The sequence below is a fragment of the Elephas maximus genome, chromosome 20 (genome assembly GCF_024166365.1).
Source record: "Elephas maximus indicus isolate mEleMax1 chromosome 20, mEleMax1 primary haplotype, whole genome shotgun sequence".
Lineage (NCBI taxonomy): Eukaryota > Metazoa > Chordata > Mammalia > Proboscidea > Elephantidae > Elephas > Elephas maximus.
This window is the reverse complement of record NC_064838.1, coordinates 40,536,526-40,562,133: the sequence shown is the minus strand read 5'-3', so window position 1 is coordinate 40,562,133 and position 25,608 is coordinate 40,536,526. Positions and strand designations below refer to the sequence as shown.

The 25,608-nt window shown below is 51.3% G+C and overlaps 1 protein-coding gene across 1 annotated transcript in view; it reads right to left on the bottom strand.

Moving 5' to 3' along the window:
* NUP210 (nucleoporin 210) overlaps positions 1–25,608 on the bottom strand; it is a 111,594-nt gene that overhangs the window by 51,006 nt on the left and 34,980 nt on the right. Inside the window, exons 9-16 of the mRNA XM_049861948.1 lie at positions 24,300–24,406; positions 23,208–23,348; positions 22,121–22,258; positions 20,950–21,105; positions 18,851–19,049; positions 13,871–14,016; positions 5,135–5,356; positions 4,033–4,206 (exon numbers count right to left, since the gene is read on the bottom strand). Coding sequence (XP_049717905.1) covers positions 4,033–4,206; positions 5,135–5,356; positions 13,871–14,016; positions 18,851–19,049; positions 20,950–21,105; positions 22,121–22,258; positions 23,208–23,348; positions 24,300–24,406 — 1,283 coding nt within the window. The remainder of the gene's footprint in view (positions 1–4,032; positions 4,207–5,134; positions 5,357–13,870; positions 14,017–18,850; positions 19,050–20,949; positions 21,106–22,120; positions 22,259–23,207; positions 23,349–24,299; positions 24,407–25,608) is intronic.

Genomic DNA, 25,608 nt, shown 5'->3' with positions numbered 1-25,608 from the left:
TGACCTCAGGGGCTAGTTTTGGTTCAAGGTTAATAGAGCATCTCAGGACAGTAGTCTCGAACAGTCCTCCAGTCTCAACTGGTCTAGGAAGGCTACTGATTTTTTTTTTTAGGCATCTGAGGTTATGTTCCATATTATTCTCTCATTCTATCAGGGTCCATCTATTGTGGCCCTGATCAGAGTATGCCTGCTCTTGACCACACAGTATGCCTTGGGCCCAGCCAGCTGCCTCTAGGTGGGTCTCGGGGGCTCATGGAGTCCTGATGACAGATAAGTCACTCTAACCAGTGCTTACTACTGCCCATCCATCAAGGCTCTCCATGGCCCTGTCCAACCTGGCCTCACTCCAGACCAATTTTGCCCCCCAGAGGACATGTGGCAATATCTGGAGATATTTTTTGATGGTAACACCAGAGCAGGGGGGTGAGTACAGCTACTGGCATCTAGTAGGTAGAGGCCAGGGATGCTACTTAACATCCTGCAGTGCAGAGAGTGTCCCCACAACAGAGAATGACCTAGCCCACAGTGTCAATGCTATCAAGGCTGGGAAACCCTGCTGCAGACCTCCCCCTGCAGCCAGTTTTCCTCTCCTTCTGCTCTCCCTCACCTCTAGAAACCCTTCCCATCCCCACAGCCCCCACATACCTAGCTCCTCCAGCAAGTCTTCCCTAGTGGTTTAGTTCCAATGCCAATTACAGCAACTAAAATTGCCCTGAGCCTTTCAGTTTGCAAAGCTCCTTTCAGAGTTGATTTCTCACCTGATCCTTAAAATACCCTGGTGAGGTGGGAGGTGTCATCTCTATGTTAGAGAAGAAGAAGGAGAGCGAGGCAGGTAAGGAAAGCAGCTCAGGAAAGGGACTCAGCCTGGGAGTGGCAGAGCGGGTTCGGAGCCCGGGAACTCAGGTTCCAAACCCTGTCTTGTTACCTCAGACCATAAACTCTCACAGACTCACGGCGTTCATCCCCTTCCCTCCCTGACCACCTAGCATGGGAGCAGGAAGGGAGGGCAGCAGAGCAGAGAGGCTAAATGCTCAGGCATCTGAGCCCCGCAGCCTGGTACAGCCCCAACTCCCCCCTCACCACTGGGTAAGTCACTAACTCCCCTAAGCCTTCGTCTTCCCACCTGTGAAGCTGCAACCACACAGACTCTACCTCATGATTTTTTCGTGTGAAGCAGAATTGCGTGAGATCATCTTAAGGAGTATGGCCCATCATGAGCAAGCACTCAGGTAGAGTGTGTGGCCATGATTAGCACTACTTACAGATGTTTCCAGTTCTTCCCCCAGGCAAGGGCCCAGCAGGAAGGACTGTACTTCTCTGATCTGTGGGGTTAGTAGTGACTGTGTAAATTGCTTGGCCAGAGGAATGGGGCATGTGACTTGTGACAACTCCAGGTGGAAGCTTTAATGGCCAGATCATGATTTGCCAGGCTCCCTTTCTCTCCACTGTGGCAACTGGCCACATTCAAGATGGTGACCGCTCCACACCCAAGTCTCAGAATGAAGATAACAATGACATGATGCAGGGTCTCCCAGCCACCCCATGATGGACATGCTGCATGAGCCAGAAATGAACTGGAAGGCATTAAGCCTCTGAGTCAAGCCTAGCCTGTCCTGACTGCTACAGCCACCAAACTCCCCACCTCCACATAGAAACTCTTTCCCCATTTCGAACATTGCAACATAACAAGGGGTCGGCACAACCACCTGGGGAGACCAAGACTTTTACAATTATTTTTGACACGGGCTGGGAAGATGTGACTATGGGGCAGAGACCACAAGGAACATACTCTAGATGCCACGTTCCTTCCTCCAGATGCAAGCCTGCGTGGAAAACCAATGTTCCTCCCTTCCCCTGTTCCCCCACGGAAGGGCGTTAACACTGAGAAGAAGCATGCTCACAAGCTTCCTGGTCCTTCCAGTGGTCATTTGAGGCAACCACATTCTCCCCATTTTACAAATGGAGAGACTGAGGCTCAGGATGTTAGCAATTTGCACAAAATCACTCAGGTTTAGGGGAGGAGCTCAGCTGGTCTGATTTGCAGGCCCGTGGCACCCCTGGCATTGTGGAGCCCTCCCTGATGCAGGTGGCGGTTCTACTGAATCCCTGGCTGATCTGTTCTGGCCCGCAGGTGTTCAGTGACAGTGAACTGAATGTGGACAGCCTGCCCCAGGAGGCTCAGGTCCAGCTGGGGTCTGATTCCACTTTGTCAGGAAACTCTCCGACGAGGTCTTACAGTTCTGCTGTCTTGCTTCACCAATAATTTATTCTGCAAACACTGCTTGGGTGGCCTCTGGATGTGGAGAGGTGTAAAATTAAATTGAAACTGTGCCCAGGATGGATCATAGGGATACATCTTTTTCAAGGTCCCCTAATGAGACCATAAATCGCCGGGGCCATGCCTGAGTGGTTCACGGCTCCTGACCCCGAGCGCTGATGGATCACAAGGCAATTCTTTGTGCAAGGCCCATTATTTCCTGGCGAGATCTACGACCCACGCAAGCCAATTCGGAGCCATGCTCTATAGCCAGACTACATCTTTCAGTCAAGACAGACAAAACCAAAACCCAAACCCATTGCTGTCGAGTTGATTCTAACTCATAGCAAACCTACAGAACAGAGTAAACCTGCCCCATAGATCTTCAAGGGAGTCCTGGTGGTGTGTGGTTAAGAGCTCGGCTGCTAACCAAAAGGTCGGCTGGGAGTAGAGAGGCTGCTGCAGTGGTCACTGAGAAGGCTCTGAATCTGGAGCTGGACAGATCGAGGTTCTGCCTTTGTGACTCTGAGCACATCACTTCACCTCTGAGCTTTAGTCTGCAGTACTGTGAAGTGGGTGCAATAACCTTTGCTTTAGAGATGGTCACAGTGAAGGCAAAACAAGGCACAGAGTTTGTTAAAGCTTCTGGCCTGCAAAGCTATTTTCATTATTGTGTAGGCAGTAGGAATACCAGAGACCCAGGTCTGGCCTCAGGGCCTTTGCACTTGCTGTTCTTTCTTTGCCTGGGGCACCCCCACCTCAGCTCTTCTCAGCTGGCATCTCTTCACCACGTAGGCCCAAGCTTGTCCACGTCCTCCTCAGAGAAGCCCTCTTCTAATTTCATATCAAGTGGCCCCTTCTAGTCCTCCATCTCCTTTCTATTTTACTCCCTTCGCAGCCCTTCCCAACTCTGACAGTGATGTGTTTGTGTGCCTCCTGATCTTCTTGTCAGCTCCCTGAGGCAGGCCCCTCCCCATCCTGATTCCTGCTGTACTCCCTGAGTCTAGAACGGTGCCTGGCACAGAGCAGGTGCTGCATAAGTACAAACTGAACAAATAAATGAGGAGAAGCCTGTTGTCTGTACAAGGTGCTGGGGGCTAGGGCCAGCCGGAAGGGTGTTCCACATCCCTGAACCTGAACAGGAGGGCCCGGGCGAAAATGCTACAAAGTCCTCTACGTTCAGCACGCTGGTCTCTGGGGTACTAATGTCCAAGGGATTAAGGGCTGAACTGGCCAGAAGTTCAGGGGCACCAGACCCATGGATTTCACTTTACATTCCTGCTGTTAGCATTACCCCCAAACGACTTTCTCTCCCTTCCCACACTCAGTTTTGAAACATAGCCCCATACCTACCCACCCATATCATGAAGAATGCTGCACTGGCCACCCCTCCTTGGCCACCTGCCTTGGCTCTGACCACACACACACACTGTCCACAGAAAAATGCTCCCCCTAACATCCTCGAGGTACAGAAGAAAACAACAAGATTGTTACAAATTGAGTGCCAAGTCAGTGGAATATGAAATCAGACAGGGCTCTATTTTCACCTGGTGCTGCCACGAACAGCTGTGCTCCGGTGAGTCACCTCACCTCTCCAAGTCCTGGATCCCTCCCACGGGCATAAGTGGAATCGCCCACGTTGCAGGGCTGGTTGTGCAGGTTAGGCAGTAAAGGTAGCCTCAGTCCCTAGCTACTGCTGTGGGTCAAGGCAGCTGAGTCCTCTTCCCAACCAAGCAGTGACCCTGTCCCGCCCCTGAGAACCTGCCCCCACTCACCACCTGCTTGTTCTGCTGCAGCAGTGGGCAGGACAGGTCCAGCTGAGGACTGGCGTAGACAGGCATGAGAGTGAGCCTGGATGGTGGGGCACAGACGAACTTCACCACAGCGGGCTCCACCGCCGGGAAAGGGTTGGTGATACTGACCTTGTTCCCCACTGAGAGGGCGATGACCTGGGCGGAGAGAAAGGTGCAGCCAGACCCACCTGAGTGTGAGTGCTTGTTTCCCTTGGAGCTGAGCCATGCCACCCAAGCTCTCTCAGACTCAGTTTTCTCATCTGTGAGATGGGAGTGCTGATGACACCTACATCCCAAGGAGGTTACAAAGATCCAGTGACATCATGTGTGGCAAAGTACTTTCTCAGCATTTAAGAGACTTTCAGAGAGAAGCCCCAAGGGCCCCCTCTAAACCTTGACCAGGACCACTGTCCCTGCTTGTCCCAGGTGATGCTTTGTGGTTTCCTAGGACTGGTCACTATGAAAATCTCAAGGCTGCATTAGTAAATTCATGAGTTTGTGGGTTTTTAAACAAGGAATCCATGCTGACTTGAAAATATTCATAAAAACAAGGGGCAGATTGAGAATGTGTGCTACAGAATGATGGGCTGAGATTCATGGGGAATGAGTCAGAAACGGGGCCACTGGGGGAAAATCCACAAGGACGTGCTAGAGCCCACGGCCTCCCTGCTTGTTTACTGTTTCTCCAAGAGGAGTTTGATTTGCTGCTGCAGAGACGGTAATTAGAGATGCAAGAAAAAGGAGAAGAGATTTACAGTTGCTTTTAGAGCCAGAAGAAGATGGCTAATGGCCCATCTGAGAGGGCACCTTGGCCTCCTCCAGTGACACACTTCCTGTAGAGTTAAACACCCTTCCCGAGGCTCAGGCAGGACAAGGCAATTTCCTCACTGATCTGCAGGCTTTCCACTTTACTCAGCCTTACTTTGCCTGTCTGTGAGATGGGTACAACAGGAACAGCCCTCTCTCTCAGCGTTACTTTGAAGATTAAATAAAATGTGCTGTGAGGCCCAGCAGGGCACTCCAGGAATATGATTTTCCATCCCTCCATCTGGACAAGCTGGGTCTGGGGTGCCTGCCCCCTCACCTGTTCGCCCAAGGCCTGGCAGGTCACAAGGATCCAGTGTTGCTGGTAATTCCGGGAGGCAGGGGGGCCAAAGAGAGCCAGAATGATGCTGTCCATGTCCTCGGAGGTGACGTTCCGGAAGAATTTAGAAGGCTCGAGGACCCAGGGTCTGGGACCTCCTTCAAACAGCATCTCCTTTGAGGAGCCCAAGGTTACCAAGGCAACAGAGGAGGGATCCACAGCCTGCAGAAGAAAAAGGGAGAGGACTCAGTACTCTTCTGGGAGAGGCTGGGGCCAGGCCTGGAGTCTGGGCAGTCAGGTTCTCACTCCTGCAGCTGCTTCGCTCCCACAAGCTATGTCTTCTCTTTGAAACTCGGTTTCCTCATCTGCAACACTCACAAGGTTGTTGTGAAGATCCAAACGAATGAGGGATGTAAGAGTGCTTTGAGAAAGAATTAAATCCTTGCTCTCGGATACACTGCTGGGGTATAAACTGATTTTTCCCTTTTTAAAACAATCTGGTAAAAGCCTTGAAAATACCTCCTGTCTTTAAACCCCAGAAGTCCCCACCTGAAATCTAATCTAACAGCAGTATAGGAAGAAGAAAAAAGTTTATGCACGAAGATGTTCATCACACTATTACTTATTATAGCAAATAGCCAGCAACAATCTAAGATCTAAGATCCACAACAAGAAGTAAACGTGGTATACTCACACCATGGAATGTTCTGCAGGTCCCTATAGCAGGATTTGCAGAGTTGCATATGCAGGACACAAAACTGGGTGTGTAGTTTGATCAGAACCCCACTGTCTTATAAACCCATTAAAAGACGCTAGAAAGAAATATACCAGACGACCTAGCGAAACACAGACTGTGGTGTCTTTGGCGGCATCATCCCTGGTAGTTTCTTTGCCTTTTCATTTCACTCTGCTATGTCTTCCATACGTTTGCAATACATGTCTGAGCTCCCTGAGACAGGCCTTTGTGCCCATTTTGTCCCTAGCACCTGGAACAGGGTCTGGCACATACTTAGGTGCTCAATAATTATTTGTCGAATAAAGCAGTGAATTGGCAAATACAATTATTAAGTCCTGAAAGTAAACAGTGGGTGGATGAAAATATCTTTTTAAAAAGGCTCTCGTTTGCTCTCAGGCCTCTGGTAGCCATGTACTGGGGGATCCTGCGGCTTACAGAATGTGCCCCAGGGCCTCCCAAATGGCACAAGGGCCATCCTTAGGGGCTGTGGTAAAGGACTCGTTCCCACCCAGAGCAGACGGAGGAGGGACAGAACCTCGGGAAGACCCCTCCCTCCACAGACACAGCTGGGGTACAGTGAAGGGGTCTCTCTGAGGGGCCTGCAGCCCTCTGCTTGACACTTGGGCTGGGCTTGGCTGACCTCTGGCTCCACAGGGTCACTGAGGTGATGCCACGTCTTCACTTGGCAGCATCCTTCCAGTTTAGCCCCTACGCTGCACCCTCCAAGAGCAGCCAGATACACTCTCCTAAAACGTGGGCCTTACCGCGTCCCCTCTGCATTAAATAATTCCTCAGGAAATGGCTTTCATTCCATCCTGGGACTGGGCTCCTCAGCCCTGACCTCACCTCTCAGACAAGTGGCCTTTTCCTTCAGCATACCACTCTTACATCTCTGGGTCCTCACTGATGCTGCCCCGCTGCCCTGCCCCTCCACTCAGGCAACTCCTACCAGACCTCGGGCTCAGTAATCCCTCCAGGAACCCCCTGCTTCCTCCCTCACCCCAGGCAGAAGACTCCTCCTCTGGTCCCCCTTTCACTTGGAGCTCAACGCACTATAAGGACATGACTTGTATGGGGTCTTCTCGCTGATCGGTGTGGGCCCACTAGGGTGAGGCACGTCTGCATTCTTCCATAACCCCAGCAGGAGTTCAGCCATATGAGAAATGAAAAATCACATGAAAAAGGAAAAAAAAATTTTTTTTTAAGTAGTAAGAAATTACAACAGCACTGAGGTATTATTTCTCAGTCATCTGATTAGTAAAAATCCAAAAGGTTGACCCCACGCTCTGCTGGCACATCTGTGGAGAACTGTGTACTCTTAAACCCTGCTGGTGAGACTCCAAAACAGTACAGTCCCTAAAGAGGGAAAAGTGGCCAAATCTACCAAAATTATAGACGTATTTACCCGCTGTCCAAGCAATACCCCTTCTAGGAACATATCCTGAAGATACTTACTGCATTAGTAAAATTCAAAAGCTTAGAAACAGTTCAAATGTCCTCAACAGGGGACTGGCTAAGTACACTATGATCTATCCATATAATGGAATATCGGAGACGTGGAGTGATTTCCGGGTCCTTAAGAAAGAAGGTGTGGAACAGGAGATACAACACAATACCTTTTGAGTAAGAGATGAAAGAATGTAAGAAGGTACTATCATTCTTGCTAATTCACACAGAGAGAAACACTGAGTGGACACACGGGGAACTAATCCAAATAGTTTTCTACAAGGGGGAAGAGGGTAAGGGGACAGTGATAAAAACGAGATTTCTGAGTATTTCTTTTAATATAGGTTTCACTTTGGAACCCCATAAACATTTACATATTCAAAAAATAAATTAAAACTCAAACCCTAAAACTGAAAAGAAATGGATCTAATAACATCAGGTTGATAATTACCATGTTGGGATGGCCAAGCCCAGACCAGTCCCCTCTTCTTGGAATAAATGACACCTTTACCACTCATTATTCTCACTATCTTTTAGACCAAGAATCGCAGATCTTTTACCTCAAGTTACCACCCTGACTGAGCAGTAACAGCTGCCACGGGCAGGATTTGTGGAGCTGGATTCCAAGGCTAAGTCAGCACTCAGCAATAGAGGGTGCAAGGATTGATTAGCAATGTCTGCCATGGGCACAGCACTGGTGCCAGTTGGTGCTCACGTACCTGTATCAGACCATAGTCCACAAGGGCAGCGGCTACTTCTGGTTCAGATAGCCAGTGGGCTGAACATATACATGAGTCAATCTCCGACAGTTTAATAACCAGAAAATACAGATTACTGCCAGGTCCTGTTCCCTAAGACCCACTCACCTGCAATCTTGAAGCCCCTGAGTTCGAGGCAAAATGTCCAGTCTCAGAGCCTCTGTGGGTCTTGCTGGCATAAGGTGGGACTAGGTTGAACCAAAGCATCCCCCCACCCCCTTTGTGTTACTTTTTTGTGCCCACTTGGCTAGGTTATGGTGCCCAGCTGTTTGGCTGAACACTCATCTAGACTCTGCTATGGAGTAGCTACGTGTGGTTAAGTCAGTTGGCCTTAAGTAAAGCATATTACCCTCCACGATATACTTGGGCCCCATCCAATCAGTGAAGGCCTTTAAGAGGAAGAGGGGAGTTTTCCTAGGGTGTGTTCTGCCTCCACGCTATAAATAGGTATTTTAGCAGAACTTTTTCTCATTCTCCTTATTGTCTGACCTATGGATTTGGGGGCACAAGCTGCAGGAATCTCCAGCATGTTGCCTGAACTACAGATTTTGGCCTTGCCAGCCTCCCTCACCTCCAAATCATGTGAGCCAATTCCTTAAGTAAGCCCCCTCACACACACACACACACACACACACACACACACACACACACACACACACACACACACACACACACACACACACACACACACACACACACACACACACACACACACACACACACACACACACACACACACACACACACACACACACACACACACACACACACACACACACACACACACACACACACACACACACACACACACACACACACACACACACACACACACACACACACACACACACACACACACACACATCCAACCCACTGGTTCTGTTTTTCTGGAGAACCCTAAGACACCCACCTACTGTCAGCTTCCTTCTGCTCTTTCCACTTTGGCCCAACATATGCGACTTCTGCCTCAGTTTCCTAGCCTGTGACTGTAGTTATCCACTGGGACTAAGGCCTAACCTGACCAAGGCCACTCATTTGAGCCCCTGACCTTCTGTTCAGCTCCTTCCCCCCACCCCCGCCAACAGGGGATGGGTCCTAATCCCCCAGGTGCCAACAGCCTGCAGTCCTTGCCTACAGACTGACAACCACATGGCTGTCTTCTCAGTTCTGGGCCCTGATACAGTGCCCCGGCCAGCTGCCACCTTGGATACGGAAACGAGAATTCCACCTGGGTGACACCTTTAAGACATGCACAGCCTCACGGGTGGGAGAGAACAAACGGGAGGGTGGCTGAGGTCTGGAGTTCAGCTTCTCTGGGCTGGGGAGTTACACTAAACCCTATGAGCAACTGCCTGGGTTCGAGACAGGTGACGACCTTCCCGGGCACCCCTTTCTGCACACATGTACACGTGTGCACACAGACACTCTTCCCAGGAGCATGGGGACCCCACTGAAACTACATGCTCAGGGTTTGGAAACATCAAAAGGGCCCTTTCCCTGATGTTTTCAAACCCTGGGCATAGAGACGCTCTGCACGCTCAGGGCCTTTCGCTGTTTCCCCCGGAACTCTCTCCTTCAGGACAACCATGTGGCCTCTGAGGGGCCTAAAGCAGAATCTCCCACCACTCCTTCCCGTGCTCCACCGTCCTCGTCACTACCTGCCATCATTTCACGTACGTTAATGTGTTTACCTGCTTCTCTGTCCCCATGCTTAGAAGGAAGTTGTCACTTGCTAGCTGTGTGACCTTAAGCAAGTGAACCTCTATAAGCCTCAGTCTCGCATCTGTAAAATGGGTACAATGATAGCTCCTGCCTCATGGAGTTATGCTAGGGTTTCAAGGGAACATGCATGAAAGCCCCTGAATGCATGCCTAGCACATGCTCAATAATGGGCCCCTGTTATCAACAACCCTGTCATCCCCATTTTACAGATGGAAACATGAATCCCAGCAAAGATAGGTATGTTCCCCCAGCTGGTGGGCCTGGGCCTGTTCTGACTACAAATCCCCTGCTGTTACTCACACCTTGTTGCCTCGCCAGTAAAACTGCACTATGGGCAAAGCAGGTCATTATAAACCTTGCTAGAGATTGTCTGCGTGACCAGCCTGAAGGAAAATGATTGTGCAAAGGCACCGGCATGTCCTACAGTTAACAAGCGGAGAGCTATGATTACCACCTCCACACTTAATCCCCTTACTGCTCAGGCATAAAAGTGTCACAGAGCGCTATGCCAAAGAGGCAGGTTAGTCGTCAGCAGAGCCAGAGAAGGACACTCATGAATTGCACAGGCGCCACTGAGTATGTTAAAGCACAAACACTGAAACAGGCAAAGACCTAGCAAGGGGGTGCTGTGCACCACTCTGGGCCTGTTTCCTGGTTTGCAAAAAGAGGATGGGCTGGGTTACCGAGAGGCCCTTGGCACTGGCAGCCTACGTGTCTAGGAAACGGAGTCTGCGCATCTGTTCACCCCAAAGAGGGCTGGGAAGTGGTGGCCAAGGCTCCGCCCACACCTGGCTGGCTCCAAGCCTCCAGCATCCGTGTGCATGGTCTACCTGACCACCAGAATCAAGGAGCCCGGTGGAGTCCCCCAGACCCAGGCACTTAGAGGCTCCTCAAGAGTAAGCTTCAGGACACAAGCGCACTCAAGACACCCACAGCAGACGATGGCTAAAGAGTAACTGGGGGCCGACTGGAGAAGTCAGGTCACAGGCACACAAGAGACCAAGTCATGGTAGAATCCCCGTGGGGGCTAGGGAGGGCAGTCCCCACAAGATCTGGAGCATGGCTTTTTTCTAGGGATGGATTTCCGTTGCCATGGAGTCGATTCTGACTCATAGTGACCCTACAGGAAAGAGCAAAGCTGCCCCATAGAGTTTCCAAGGGGCAGCTGGTGGATTCAAACTGCCATTCTTTTGGTTAGCTGCAGTAGCTCACCATAGCTCTTAACCACTATGCCAACCAGGGCTCCAGGGATAGGTAGGCCACCCTTAATATTATGCTTTCAAGACACGCCTAACCATGTTCCTGCCAGCCACGGTGCTCTTACAAGTGGGTCTGCTGTTGTCACTCCCTGACCTTCACCAGCTGCCCTCTACTACGTGATAGCATTCAACTCCTAATCCAGCATTCAAAACCCCAAGAACGCGCTGACCCCAGAGACCCTCCCAGTCATGTGTTTCACCCCAAGCACACCAGTTAGTTCCCCACACACCACGCTTCCTAACTCCAGGCCTGCTTCTCCAGGTAGCTTGACTCTCTGCTTCTTGTCCTCCCAAAACCTGTCATTGCCTGTACTATGCCCCCTGCAATTGTCTGGGTGTCTTCCATCTCCATAGACCAGTGGCCTTCCAGGGCTCATACTGGAATTTCCCCCCAGACCCTGCCTCCCAGGCCTGGGCCTAACACCAACCAAGTGACTGGTGACTATCTGCAGAGTGAACTGATGAACTGACCAACAAATGTGGGTTGTAGCAATGACGCTAGTTGCCTTCCCAGTTACCATGCTTCCCTTCCTCCTTAGGGAAAGAGCCCCCATTTTATCCAACTAAATATTCCCCAGCCTTTCTTACAGTTAGGTGTGGCCAACAGACTGAGTTCTAGCCAACGAGATGCAGAAGGAAATTGTTCTGCTGGGGTCAGATCATTCTTGGGGTTTTGAATGCTAGGTTAGGAGTTGGCTATTCTCATGCAGCGGAAAGCAGCTGGGGAAGGTCAGGGAACTAACTCACTGAGAGGTGAGCCTCTCTGCCCCTCCTGTTATTTGGATGTGATGACTGGAACTCCAGCAGCCATTCTGAACCATGAGGCAACCTGGAGGGTGAAAACATTGAGGATAACGCAGGGAAAGACAGAAGCCTGGGTCCCTGATGACTACGGAGCTGCCACACTAGCCCTGTACTGCCCACCTCAAGACCTCTCATATGAAACAGAAATAAACTTCTCTTTTTTTTTTTTTTTTACCGTTTAAGCCATTGTCATTTTGGGTTTTGTTGCTTGCAAATAAATCTGATGTTAGCTGACATTAAGGCAGGAGAGGAAGATGAGAGAAGAGCTCCATACCCATCTTTCTCTCTTGAATAATTTGTTCAATCAGAAGCCACCCTGACTGGAGAGATGTCCACCTTATCTTCACCCTGTATCTCAGCTTGAGACAGTGAACTCAGTCATTGGCCTCCGCTGCTCTGGTCAAATACCCAGGCCATCTGGTCATCTGGAACAAGCACAGCAAAGGGCCTTGGACAATCTCCTTCCCAGGCCCCTGGTGAGCTGCCCCAACTCGTGGAAGGCAGTGACAGGGGGTTCCAATAATGACTACCACCATCTTAGGGATTTCAGCTCTCTTGAACTCTGCCCTAACCCCTCGTACCTCCTCCAGTGTTCTGTTCATTGAGAGGATCCTGACCTAATTTTAAATTGCTACTATCCCTTGCTCTGTATTCTCTATCACTCTCCCACGCTTGAATTTACCTATACCATGGCACAGATACACAAAATACATTACCTACTTGGTTTGTTTGCTGTCTCTCTCTACCTCTTTCTCTGCTAGAACGTCAGTGCGCTAGGCTGAGGCTTCTATTTTTGCACTATTGTATCTCTAGGGCCTTGAACAAGGACTAACATAGAGAAGGCACTCATCAATACTGGTTGAATATATGGATGAAGGCATAGAAGGAGGGCTGGCCAATCCGTACCTGATAGACATTTACAAGCACCTGCTATTTTTGGTCTGGCAGTAGGGAAACTTAGGTCTCAGTCCTGGCTAGGTAACCCTGGACATTTCCTCACTCATTCACTCTAAAACAGACAACCCTTGATTGGTGTCTGCTCTATACAGGCCCTATGCCCAGGGCTAGAGATTCAAAGATGAAAATCCTAATGTCACTGGGTTTGCCTCTAATGGGCATGAGTGACAGGGAAAAAACGTAGTGACAAAACAGGGGGATGAGAGCTGTCCTAGAGGTGGACGCCGGGTGCTATGGAAATATAAGGAGTGGACAGCTCCCTGTACAAACACAGTAAGTCAGAGTTACATCCACCATCCTTCTGAGCGTGCTAAGGGGGGGTTATTTTGTTGTTCATGCTTTAATAGCTAGCCTTTATTGGGCACTCACTACACACCAGGCACTGTTCCAAGCCCCTCTCATTCATTCACTCATCTAATCATCATCCAAACCCTGAGGTAGGAGTGGCATCAGCTCTGTTTTACACACGGGGAAACCGAGGCACAAAGAGAGTACATTAGCCAGAGTCACACAGTTGTTGAGTGTCAGGCCTGCTTTAAACTCGAGTCTGCTGTTGGAGCAAAAGCTGTGTGCTGGAAACCACAAAGTCCATGACGCCATGACCGCCTCCCTCCACAGATGGGAACAGGGACTCAGAACATGAAGTGATTTCCTGATGTCATGCAAGGGCAGAATTCGGGCCCGAGCCAGGCCACTGAAGCCCCAAAGTATGTAAGACACTCAGGGCTCTTGTCCCCATTCTAGGACCCTAAGGGGAGCTGCAGAAACTCAAGATTTCACCAGAAGCACCCTTCGGGGAGCATTTCTTGGGCCAGCAAAACCCACACTCCTTGTCATCAGGGAGAGTCACAGTCTGTAGTCAGGAGAGATGGAGGGGAGCTAAGCCAAGGCCCTCTCCCTTTCCATTACACATTCCTGACTTGCACCAGAGAACCACTGGGAGCGGTAGCTGTTCCAAGAGCTATTTTGAACAACCAGGGTTTGAATATGAATTAAAGCAACTGAATGACTCATGTCAGAGAAGGGTAGGCAGGGCTGATGGGGAAGAGCTCACCTTGAGGGGCAGGTAGGCGGCAATGGTGATCCTGGCACTCAGGTGGATGTGGCCGTGCTTGTAGCTCACAAGGAGCGTGGTGTAGCCCTGGGTCTCGGCTCGCACCCTGACGCCGCTGCAGTGCTCAGACCCTGGCTTGAGCCTCCCTGCAAGAAAGAGAGACAACCAAATGGCCACCACACCTTCCCTCTGCAGAAGAAAGATACAGAGGCCGAGAGCCCCTCTCCCATCCTGGAGGACATATGCCATCAGATTTTTTAACTTAGTTTTTTAAAAATTTAAGTAGAATGCACATACCCAAAAGTATGTATCAAAAGTATACAACTCACAAAGATTTTTTTACAAGCTCAACACACCCATGTACCTAGCACCTGGCTCAAGAAATGGAGTATGACCAGCCCCTCGAATCTCCATAAGCCCTTCCAGTCATTAACCCCGTAGGACCACACCAGTCTGACCTCCCACCACAAGCTTAGTTTTGATGGTTTCTGAGTTCACAGAAATGAAATCACTGGATGTAAGCTCTTTTGTATCTGGCTTCTTCCACTCAATATCATCTGTGAGATTCCTCCTTATTTGACCTGCATTTCTGCATATATTACATCGTGCAAATGTACTGCCGAACATCTGGGTGGTTTCCAGTCTGGGGCTATGACACATATCGCTGCTGTGAACATTTTTCCATGTTTCTTTTGATGAACGCCTTCAGGCACTTCTTTGGTAGACACCTACGAGTGGAACTGTTGGGTCACAGGAGTCCATATGTTGAGCTTTATCAGTTATGGCCAAATGTTTTTTCCCAAAATGGCTGTTTCAATTCATAATGCTACTCTACGTCCTTGCCAATATTTGTTATTTTCCACCTTTTTTAAAAAGCCATTCTGGTGGGCGTGTTGTGACAGCTCATTGTGTTTTCTTCTGCAACATTTTATTATGAAAATTTTCAAATGCAGACAAAAGTTGAATGCTCATACGCCCATCACCTAGGTTCTACAATTCACATTTTTCTCTATTTGCCTCATCGCGTATCCACCCATCCCTTCATCCACCCATCCATCCAGCTTATTTTTTATGTATTTGAATATAATTTGCAAACATCAGTATACTTCATCCCTAAATACTTTAGCATATATATTCAGTATTTGTTTATGGTTCTTTTAAGGTCAGATTCACACACAGTGAAATGCACAAATCTTAAGCAGACCACTCAGCGAGTTCTGACACATGCAGACACCCGTGGAACTCAGACCCACTGCAAGACACAGAGCGTGATTGCCTTCCGGTCAGTCGCCACCCCCAACCCCAGGGGCAATCACTGGTCCATTCCAATTTTATTCTACCATACACTAGGCTTTTATAATAAAACAAACAAACAAAAAAAACCCATTGCCGTTGAGTCGATTTCAACTGGCAGCAGCCCTACAAGACAGAATGGAATTGCCCCATAGGGTTTCCAAGGATTGGCTGGTGGATTTGAACCGCTGACCTTTTGGATAGCAGTCGAGCTCTCAACCACTGTGCCACCAGGGCTCCAGTTTTTTTAACAGCTCTATAGAAATGTAATTCACATGCCACAAAATCTGCCCATTCAAAGGGCACAATTCAGGAGTTTCTAGTATATTCACAGAGTTGTGCAACTGCCACATCTATCTAATTTTAGAACATTTCATCACCCCAAAAAGAAACCCGGTTGCCATTAGCTGTCACTCCCCTCTCCTCCCTCCCCCAGGCCCTGGCCACCACTGATGGACTTCCCGTCTCACTGAAGTTCAGTTCCGCCTAACACCGCACAGAAACAGAATGTGCTCTTTGGGTCTGTCCGTGTTCACCCAGCACAGGTGGGCCACCCATCGATGCTGCTGCACGGATCAGCAGTGTGCTCCTTTTCCTTGCTGAGTAGTACTCCACGGTGTGGGTGTTCAGTTTGTTCATCCATGCACCGGCTGGTGGCCATCTGGTTGTTCTCCAGATGAACAGCTGCTGTGAATATCTGCGTACAAGTCTTCCCCACACTCTGACTTACGTGGGACATATTTCAATGCATGCTGCCCTGTCAGTGGCCACTGCCGCGGCAGCCACACGCAGAAGACCCTCCTCCACCACCACCAGGCGGGGGCGGGGTGAAGCGACCACGAGAAGAGCTCCTGAAAACCCACGAGCAGCAACTCTGCAAAATGGATCTGCTGCTGTGCACAATTACACAAGCAAAAAACATACGAGCATGACAGGCCCTAGTCTGGACGCTGCTGGCTTCCAGTCTGGCCATCAATTTTCTGAAAAGTGGCCTCTGCAGCGAAGAGGTGCCGGGTGACGTTGAGTCCTGAGAAGGCAAAACCTGGGCCCCCGGATGCAGAGGTGCATCCTGGGGCACAGCCCCTCCCACCTGGCCGGCTGGCATACAGACCTATCTGCCCGGTCCCTGATGCCAGGCTCTGTGCACAGCTCTGACTCCCTCATTGGCCCTAAACCACTGCTTTTCTGTTTCCCCCACTGCCCTGGAAGCACCCTTCATCTGCACTGACCAGTGGACTTCAATCAGGCCACACTCCTCTGCATACACTGTCCCTTCTCCTCAGGACACTTTGCCCCTCTTTTCTCCTAGTCTCAGCCTCAGGCCTTAGCCTGGACATGACTTCCTCTAAGAAGCCTTCTCAGACACCCCCAAGCTGGACTAAATACCCTCTTCTGCAGCCCCGTAACACCTGTGTCTGCCTACCTGTCCGGTTTGACACCATCTTGCTAGACCATGGCACTGTAAAGTGAGAGACCTGGTGTCCTGTGGCATGGGAAAGTACCCAGGAACTGGGGGCTGAAAACCTGCCGATGAGGCTGGAACAAAGAAGGGGCCAGGACAGAGCAAGGAGAGGTGTGTCCACCAGATGTCCAGCCCCGGGCACCCAAAGAGAGGCTCACAGTACTGCCCCCAAGCCAAGGGGCTTTCCAAGAGGAGGATGAGACCGATGTGGGACCCTGGCAGATGTGGGACTCCGACATGCGAGTGCTATGGGAAGAGGGTGCAGCCCTGAACAGGCAGAGGACGCTGTGGAAGAAAAGGGGGGTAAAGCCTGGGGCTGGAGCTGCTGAGGGCCCTGGTCCTAGCCCTTCCTAAGCCTGTGGTCTGAGCCCCATCATGTGGGCTTGAACTCAGGGGGCTCTTTAAACATGTGCTGGCCAGAGAGAGACCACTTACCCCTTATGGGTGCTCAAACCTACCTGTCTCTGCACCCTGAGTCACTTGTGCCCAGGGATGGGGGTGTCACAGCAGAGACATGACTCTGCTGACCTTGACCTGGTGCCCAGGGATTCTGGGAACGTGAGCCCCTCTACCCTGACCAGGAGCCAGGTTTGTAAGGTATGTGTTCTTTATACAACATGGGCGCTCAACACAAGCCTACACAGAGCCAGGTATACACCACACTGTGGGAGACTGAAGATACTTCCTAAGGGAGATTCTGATGCCACCTTCCTAAGGGAACCTTTGCCTGCCCTGGCCACTCTTTCAAATGCAAACTCCTTTGAGTTTGAGTGGTGCGCCTCCACAGTGCTGAGCGGTGCTCACGTGTAACCCTCGCAACAAGCTGGGGCTATGAGCCCATTTTACAAGATGGACAATCTGCGGCACAGAGAGGTTGGGCAACTTGCTTGACATCATACAACCAATACATAAGTATTCTCTGGGAACCCCCTGGAAGCTGACCCAGGCATCAAGTGCATCCCCAGCCAGTCCCCCTTGAGGACACATGCAGTGGAGGCCGTGAGGGGAGAGCTGGCCCACTGCCCCTCGCTCCATACACTGGCATTTGCTCTATCCTAAATGGCTACCTTCCTGATAACACTTAAAATTTAATAAAGCTCCGTTCCCTGGATGGCTCGTAAGTCACAGCAGTGCCTCCAGGGAAGGACGTGAATGCAGTTTGCTCAGTGATTTCTCAGAGATGCTGGCTTCTTCCTCTGTGCAGTTTCAAATTAAAGCAGCTCTCTAAGTAATCACAGCTACAGCAGGTGTAAGAGCTGTTAACACTGCAGGCGATGCTACACACACCTCTGCCAATTAAGCTTCCTAAACCCTACCTGGGTCACGTCACTCCTCTGCTCAATAACCTTCAGTGGCTCCCCACTGCCTGGACATTTAAAGCTCCTCAGGATTTGACAAGTTCTGCCGCTCCAAGTCCCCATGCACGCACAGACACACACCAGAGAACCACCCACCTTCGTGCCCTTGCCCAGGCTGCCCCTCTGTGCCATTCTCTGTTACTTCTAAGCCTCTGCCCAAATCTTACTCATCTTCAGTGGTTCATCCTTGTTCATCTTTCATCATCTGTAAATTGGAGTGGACACCCTGCCCCTGCCCTGTGTGATTAAAGCCGCAGAGTCAGTCTCAGACACGCGGGACCTGCATCCCATCTGCACCCCTGCTTCCGGGCAAGCCACATAGGCTCGGTTCCTTTACCTGACACACGGCCAAACAGTCCCTTCTCCTACGGTGGCTGTAAAGTCTGACTGAGGTCACACATGCAGCAAAGTGCTTACCCCAGCACCTGGCAGAGCTGACGCTCAATAAACCAGCTGCCCCTGCTACAGCCACCACCGATGCTATCACCACAACCCCGCAGGGGTGCTGAAGCTTCGCTGGCTCTGAACAGGTAGTCTTCGAAGGTTACAAAGCTGTTATGATTCTATCACTAGTCAAAAGTTCCACCAACCGTGTCTCCTGAGCACCTAGTGCCTTGACCTATAATTCTAATGCCCATTTTATAGATGTGGAAACTGAGGTTCAGAGAAGCAAGTGATTTGCCTAAGGTCATAAAGATGGCAAGAGTCAGACCAGACTAGAGCTGGACAAGAAGACAAATGCCACATGGTGGCCCCCACTGCTGCCTCAAGCCCTCTACTTAGGGTTCTAGAGCAGCTTGTGTTGGGAACTCAGGCAGTCTGTTCTCAGATCCCACTGTCTGGCACCCACTGGCAGCACTGGCTTACCTGGGAGTGGCTGGAACACACCCTGGTTCTCCACCTCTACCACCAAGTCAAAGTGGGAGCAGTCGCTCAGGGTGACCACCTCATTGGCACCACCTGGCATGAGGCCACTGATCCTCAGAGGCAGCTCTAGGGTCTGGCCCACTCGCGCCTCCACCTGGCACGGGGCGAACTCCATGCTGCTGGGCTCGATCACATACACCTGCGGACAAGGGCACATAGCAGGGTGTTGGCGTCCATGGGAGAGGAAGGGTCTGCTCCCAGACTTCGCTAGAGCTGCTGTGTGCTGGGCACCGAGGACATGCTAGTGAGAAGGCAGCTATTAAGGAAGTTCCTGACCCTATGGAGTGAGCCCTCATGCCAACTACACATTTTCTTCACGGCCCTTTTGACAGTCTGAGGCTGAGCTTGGTGAGGTGCTGGTGTGTGCTAGAGAGTGGGGTGAGGGCTTTTTAGACAGAGATGTCAGGGGAGCCCCTCTGGGAAGGTGGCCAAGGAGCTCAGACCTGAGAGCCATGAAAGAGGAAGCCTGGCAAAGGCCTGGGGGAAAACATTCCAAGAAGAAGGAACAGTCTGTGTGAAAGCCCTGAGGCACATACAAGCTCAGCACGTTAGAGGAACACAGAGAAGGACAATGTGGCTGGAGTGATGTGAGCAGGGGGACAGCAGAAAGAGATGGGGTCTGAGAGGCAGTGGGCCAGCTCATGCAAGCCCTGTGGCCATGGAAGGACTCCGGTTTACTCTGGGTAAGATGGGGAGCCTCTTGGTGTCCCCCTCACTCTGGCTGTTGGGAAATTCCGGTGAGAGATGATGATGGCTTGAACCAAGTGTGGTAGCACTGAAGGGGGGTGAACTTGGGCAGATTTGAGACATACATCCTGAATGCAGAGCTGACTGGATTTACCGATAAACTGGCTGCAGAGGCTGAGAGAGAGGCAACAAGAATGATAACAACAAGAGCGGATACTTACGTCAAACAAAACTTACACACTCTGGGCTCTGTTCTCAGAACATTACTCACTCATCTAGTTCTCTCAGCCCCCCTAGTTGAGCAGGCCAACCTCATCGGCCTGATAAAGAACCTGGCACTCAGAGGTTAAGTAACCCGCCCAAGCTACAACATGGTGGAGTCTGTGTGAACTCAACCCGAATGGGCCAGAATTCAGGTTTCAACCACTACACTGCTCTCCCTCTTAAACAACTGTCCTCAGGCTTTAGCTACAGCAACTAGGTGAAAGGTGGTATGTTCACTGAGCCGGGAAAGCTTGGGGTGGGCAAGCTATTCACAGTTTACCCAAATATTTGACAATCACACTGTATCTAAAGAGTCTGTATTAAATACGTCTTTACGTGAGATTCACGTTCTTTAGCTAGAGATGTGTGTGTCTACCTCAACAAAAAGACTAGAATGACCTGTCCATCAACGGCCCAAATAACGTAAGAGAACTGTGACTGGATGCACTATGGGGCTCTAGCTTCGGCCCCAAGTAAAGTAATAGAAGGGGCTGAAGTCAGAGTCAGGAGTCACTAGGTGGGGCTCACGGGCTCAGCTGCAGGTGACCACTCTCACATCCTGCCAGTGCTATGCAAGTTGGTCCCACGTAACTCAGGGTCAAAGGCCAGGTGTACGGATCTGGTGCAGAGGGCACCTCACTTAGTACCCGAATAGGAATGAGGGTAAAGGTGTCTGGGGGCTTTCGTCTCACTGTGAAAGGGAATTTACAACCCAATGCTCAGCGGCTTTTCCAACTTAGAGACCCATATCTTTCCATTCTGGGAATTTTCTGTAATTACTGTTGTTATTATCTTGTGCCCAACGCATTCTCTGGCCACCATCTACAAACTCCGGCTATGCTGGGGTGCTCTTCTGGGCCAGTCCCCATCTGGTGGACCCTAACTCTCTGGTATGCTGTCGTCTACCTGGTAAGGCCATAAGCTCCTTGAGGGCAGGGCTGGACAACACCCTCCTCCCCACCACCAGGTACAAGACTGAGCACTAAAAGGTGGTTCTGAATTAAGTCGGAAGGTTGGTTAAGAGGGGATGGTTGAGGCCACCGTTCTGAGGTTCCCACCATGGGCTGTCCTGGCCCCTGAGGTCATACCTTCATCTCGCCGAAATGTAGCGGGTTCTGCACATCACGTGCCTGGATCACGCTGAGTCCAGTGTCACTGCCTGTGGTCATCAACCCCTTAACAGTGACCATGGCAACCAAAGAGCTTGACGAAGACCAGCTGAAGTTCCCACTCCCACCATGGGCCTGGGGAGGAAAAGCACCATCAGATCAGCCTGCCTGCCCCGGTCTCTGAAGAAGGGAGCCAGAGGGTAGGAGAAAATTGTAGGTGCCCACACACACAAGCTGGTGCCTCCCCATCCCGTGGAGAAAGGTAGCATTAGCCCAACATCTGGCTGCAGGCCCCCCTGGCCCCTCCCTTTTTTCACTCTGCTTAGTTTCTGGTCCCCATATTCTGAGGACCCTGTGACTATCACACACACACACTCCGCACACAGTGGCCTCGGACCCTTGTGGCACCTCCCAGAGCTTAGGGTCGTATGGAAAACACTTTCTGCCAGACAACCAGGTATGGGATGACGATCAAGTTGTCCCATGACCAGAGACACAATGCTCCCTCCCAGCACAGTCACCCCAACCCTGTGCCTGCTTTTAGTCATCTGCCATTAAGTACACGGCAGCCCATGTCCTTCCTAGCTCAGTGGTCACCACCCCAGACCCCTAGAGGGGCCAGGAAGGTGACACACAGCAGTGCCAGTTCAAAGACATGATAAATAGCAACTCATGTCATTGTTCCTGTCAGGGAGGCCATAGGATGGATGGGGCTATGTGGGCCCCAGGGCTCCTGCATATTTGAATTGATGAGCATAGGAACACGGACACCAAAGACAACCAGTATGTGGCATGCGATGGGGCTGAGATGCTGTCCCTTGAAGTCCAAAGCTTTCTCTAAGGGTGTTTGTGCTGCTTTCAGAACAGCATCTTTTAGAGAAACAAATGTGAGAGAATAAGGAGAAGTCAATTCTGCGCTTCAGGTTTTCTCTACTGAGGTTTTTTCTCTATTTTTTAGTTCTTTTTTGCCTAATTACCAAAATCCACAGCTGTGATGGAGACCTCAGAAAACAGAACGTGTAAAGGCTTGCTGATGTAAAATTCTCTTCGACCACCAGCGGGTAATACTAGAAGGAGTGGAGTAGACAAAAAGCCCCAACCCCATGGAACATCCCCAGGAAAGAACCCAAAGGTAGGCTCCCAAGGTTACCTGTATTGTGTACTGGTAGGCACCTGTCTTTGGTTGCCAAGGAAACGTCAATATGCTTGGGAAGAGGGTGATGGGAATGTGAATTTCCACTTCCTGCTGATTCCACACAGGCACCCGTAACGTGTGGACCCCTCCGTCCTACAAGGAAAAGAGGCCCCTAAGTCACCATGACAACCAGGGCCTCAGCACCATCTTGCCCAGTCACCTGACCCTGCCCTCCCTGGGGGTCAGGTCACACAGGAAGGTGCTGCGACTGTGGGAGGATGCAAAGGGAGGCAAGAGATACCCTGTGGCCTGCTGGGTCTCCATGGGCAGCCCTCCTTGTGTCTGTGACAGCCACTCATGCAGACATTGCCTGCCTGGCTCCTCCCAGCACCGGGCAAGGTGAGCGTGATTACCCCCGCTCTACAGATGGAGAAACTGAGGCTCAGAGAGCTAAGGCAACTCGCCCAAACTCCCCACAGATGAAGTGGTGGACTTTGGTAGAAATCTGCTGTCTGGTCCCAAGATTATTATTTTCTTTTTCTGCTACATCTGGATGCTTCTCACAGCTCTGGGAAAGGTTCTACGCAGGGCAGATAAATGGGAAATTCTGGGCCAACTCTCTGATCAGTAAAACATGGCTCCAACCAGAAGCTGATCAGCCTTTTAAATATCAAAAAAGGGCTGGAAGGACCCAGCAGCCCAAACAGCCAAAGTGACACTGCTGATACCAGGTTAGGGTGGAGCTGTACACACTGGTCCACTGTTGCCCCAAGATCAGCACCTTCTTTCCCAAAGCAAGGGTTCCTACCCCCAATCCTAGGAGGAGCTGGCTGACTTTTATGGGGTAGGGGGATGAGGAAAAGGGGCACCCCAACCCAGGGTCTAAGCAGCAAAGCCCAGAGCCCACACCTCCCAGGCCTCCTGTGCAGTGGGAGTCCAGGGGGCGGGGAGCCCCAGGCACTACTGAGGGCAGCTCAACTAGGGCTGAGCAAGGACTCTGACAACCTAGTGCCCCATCCTGGCTGGCTGGGGCTCCTGCCCTGTGGAGGCCAGTTGTGTGGGCTGGGGACCAAGGGGCATGCAAGGGCAGGGGCCACCGTGCCTGGTCCACTACAGAGGTGAGGGCAGCGTCGATGGTCGTCTGGCCCCTCTTTATGGCTCTGATGTGATGGTAAGACCCGTTCTGGGAGGACGACAGCACCTCAAAGAACTCAGGAGGAAGGACGGTTTCGATTCGGATGTTCTGAAAGGCAAGGCAGGTGGGAGAAAGATGCTTCTGGGGTGACAGAGGTAAGGTCAGGATGCAAGAAAGTAGCAGCAGGCCCTGAACAGCAGCCAGGCCAGGCTCAGCAGGGGGAAGGGCACACAGCTGTATCCCCACCAACTAAAACTGTGCTCTGCTGACGGCTCCCTGCAGGCTCCTCCAGGCCGTCCTCTTACCAGCCTTGTGCTCCCATCCTGGTGACCCTCATGGTGCTCACCCTACTGTCAACTGTCTTAGCCCTTGAGGTCTCAACAAGGAAACCACCAAAAAAAAAAAAAAAAAAGGAAGGACATCAAAATCCCTTAAAACTCACTTTGAAAAAAACGGCAATCAGCCTAGCATTTGTCTACTAACAGGAGGGAAGCAATGATGTCTGCAAAGAAGCCAAAGGGTGACCCTTGCCTACTTCTCAAACCTCAGACAACCCAAAAGTGGCATCAAGGTTCTAACTGGTGCCCCTGGGGACACCTCTACATCTCCTAGGTGCCTGACACTCCTTTTCATAGCCAGCAGGTTAGCACAGTCACACCGGGACTGCCTCAGGCAGAGCAATGGGGTCAGCAAGTGCCCCCAAGCCTTTGCAGGGTGGGCAGAGCGGATTCCCAGCGCTGACACCTCCAGTCTGAAGGAGAGGGAAGGCAGCCGCTGGCAGAGCCCCCTGGCCCTTGAGGCATCTCCTCCCTCCAGCCGTGAGCGTGTCTCCTGGCATGGCCACAGCCTGCAGACTCACAGGCTGACAGGGTCTTGTGAGGCTCCATGAGCCCTCAACCCTGTTTCCCACAGACCCAGCAGCCCCACTAGGATGCAAAGAACCCCAACTCCACCTGCCTGCTTGGAGACCCCTGGTGCTCTTGTGGGGTGCTGCTCCTTGGCAGCAGCTCTAGGAGATGCACCCACTCGCCACCCCCAGGACCCGAGGTAGGCACTCACCTCTGACAAGTAGACCTTGTTGCTGGACTTGTCAAACACATCGATGGTCACCTCATACAGGCGACCTATCTCGAGCACCCACCGGTCACCAGGGTGAATCGTAAACCCTGCAAACAGGGAAGCGGCAGAGCCTAACTACTCAGGTGACAGTGCAGCAAGGTGGAGACGATGGAACCAAGCTGCCATGAGCACAGAGGCTGGGGACCTGGAGCCCAGACCCTCTCACCTGGCTTCCACAGCCCAGAGCCAAGGCCATGTTCCTTGGAGAATGCCCAGTTGCCACACAGGGTGAGGCATCAGCCCTGAGCCAACTTTTCAGGCTCATAGGGATCAATGGTGAGTACATACCACCCTGCACAGGTGATCATCACCCTGTATCCTGTCCACAGGTAAGTCTAAACTCTCTCCTGGCACTGGAAGCCCTCCCTGTGTATACCTGTCTGGCCAGGTCTCTGCCCTCTGCCCACACACAAGGCCCTCACTGTACCAGCCTGCCTGCCATTTCCCAACACCGTGTACCTTCCCAGCCCACACCACCACACGGGCTGTTTCCACTGCCTGGCCGTGCTGGTTCCCTGCCCCTCTAAATCAAGGAAAGGAGCATGTTTTACTTCCCCAGGAGCTCCAGTGCCCGGCACAGCTTATGGAAAGTACCAAGAAAGCACAAAGGGCCACTCTGCCAAGTTCACTACATCATCAGAGGTGATGAGCTTGGTTCTGTACCAAACAACCTCTCCTGCGGCAGTGAGCAAGCCAGCCATGGGTTTCTGCTGCCCCTAGTCAAACGGTGTCTTGACTGAATCGCTTCAGTGCACTCAACAGGTGAGTCAACTCAGACTGAAGAAAGCGTTGCCATGGAGACCCAGGAGGATAAGTGTGTCTCCAGCAGCTTCCAAGCCTTGGCCATGCCTCCCTGGTCCTCACAGCTATGGCGTCCTTCCTCCTCTCTTGGCCAAATACCTCCCCCGCATTCCCACCAAGGTGTCCTCCAGCTGTCACAATCACCTTATGTACTCCTATATAACTGAGCTGACCACTGGTTCCCACCTCTGAATATCCACAGCAGTAGTCAGGTCTGGACAAAATCCTCCCCACTCTGCCCTGCCGAGCCCTCAGCCTGCCCAGCTTTGGCTCCCTCCCCTACTTGTTTCTGTACACTGACAGGAAAGGGCAGGTGTCAGCCCTCCAAGTGGGTGCAGAGGGCTGATGGCCCCAGGCCTCACAGGTGATGGTGCGGCCATAGAGTGAAGCGTTTTATGTCAGCCTGTTGCTTGCTTTCTTTCTTATTATTTTTAAACCATTTCATCAC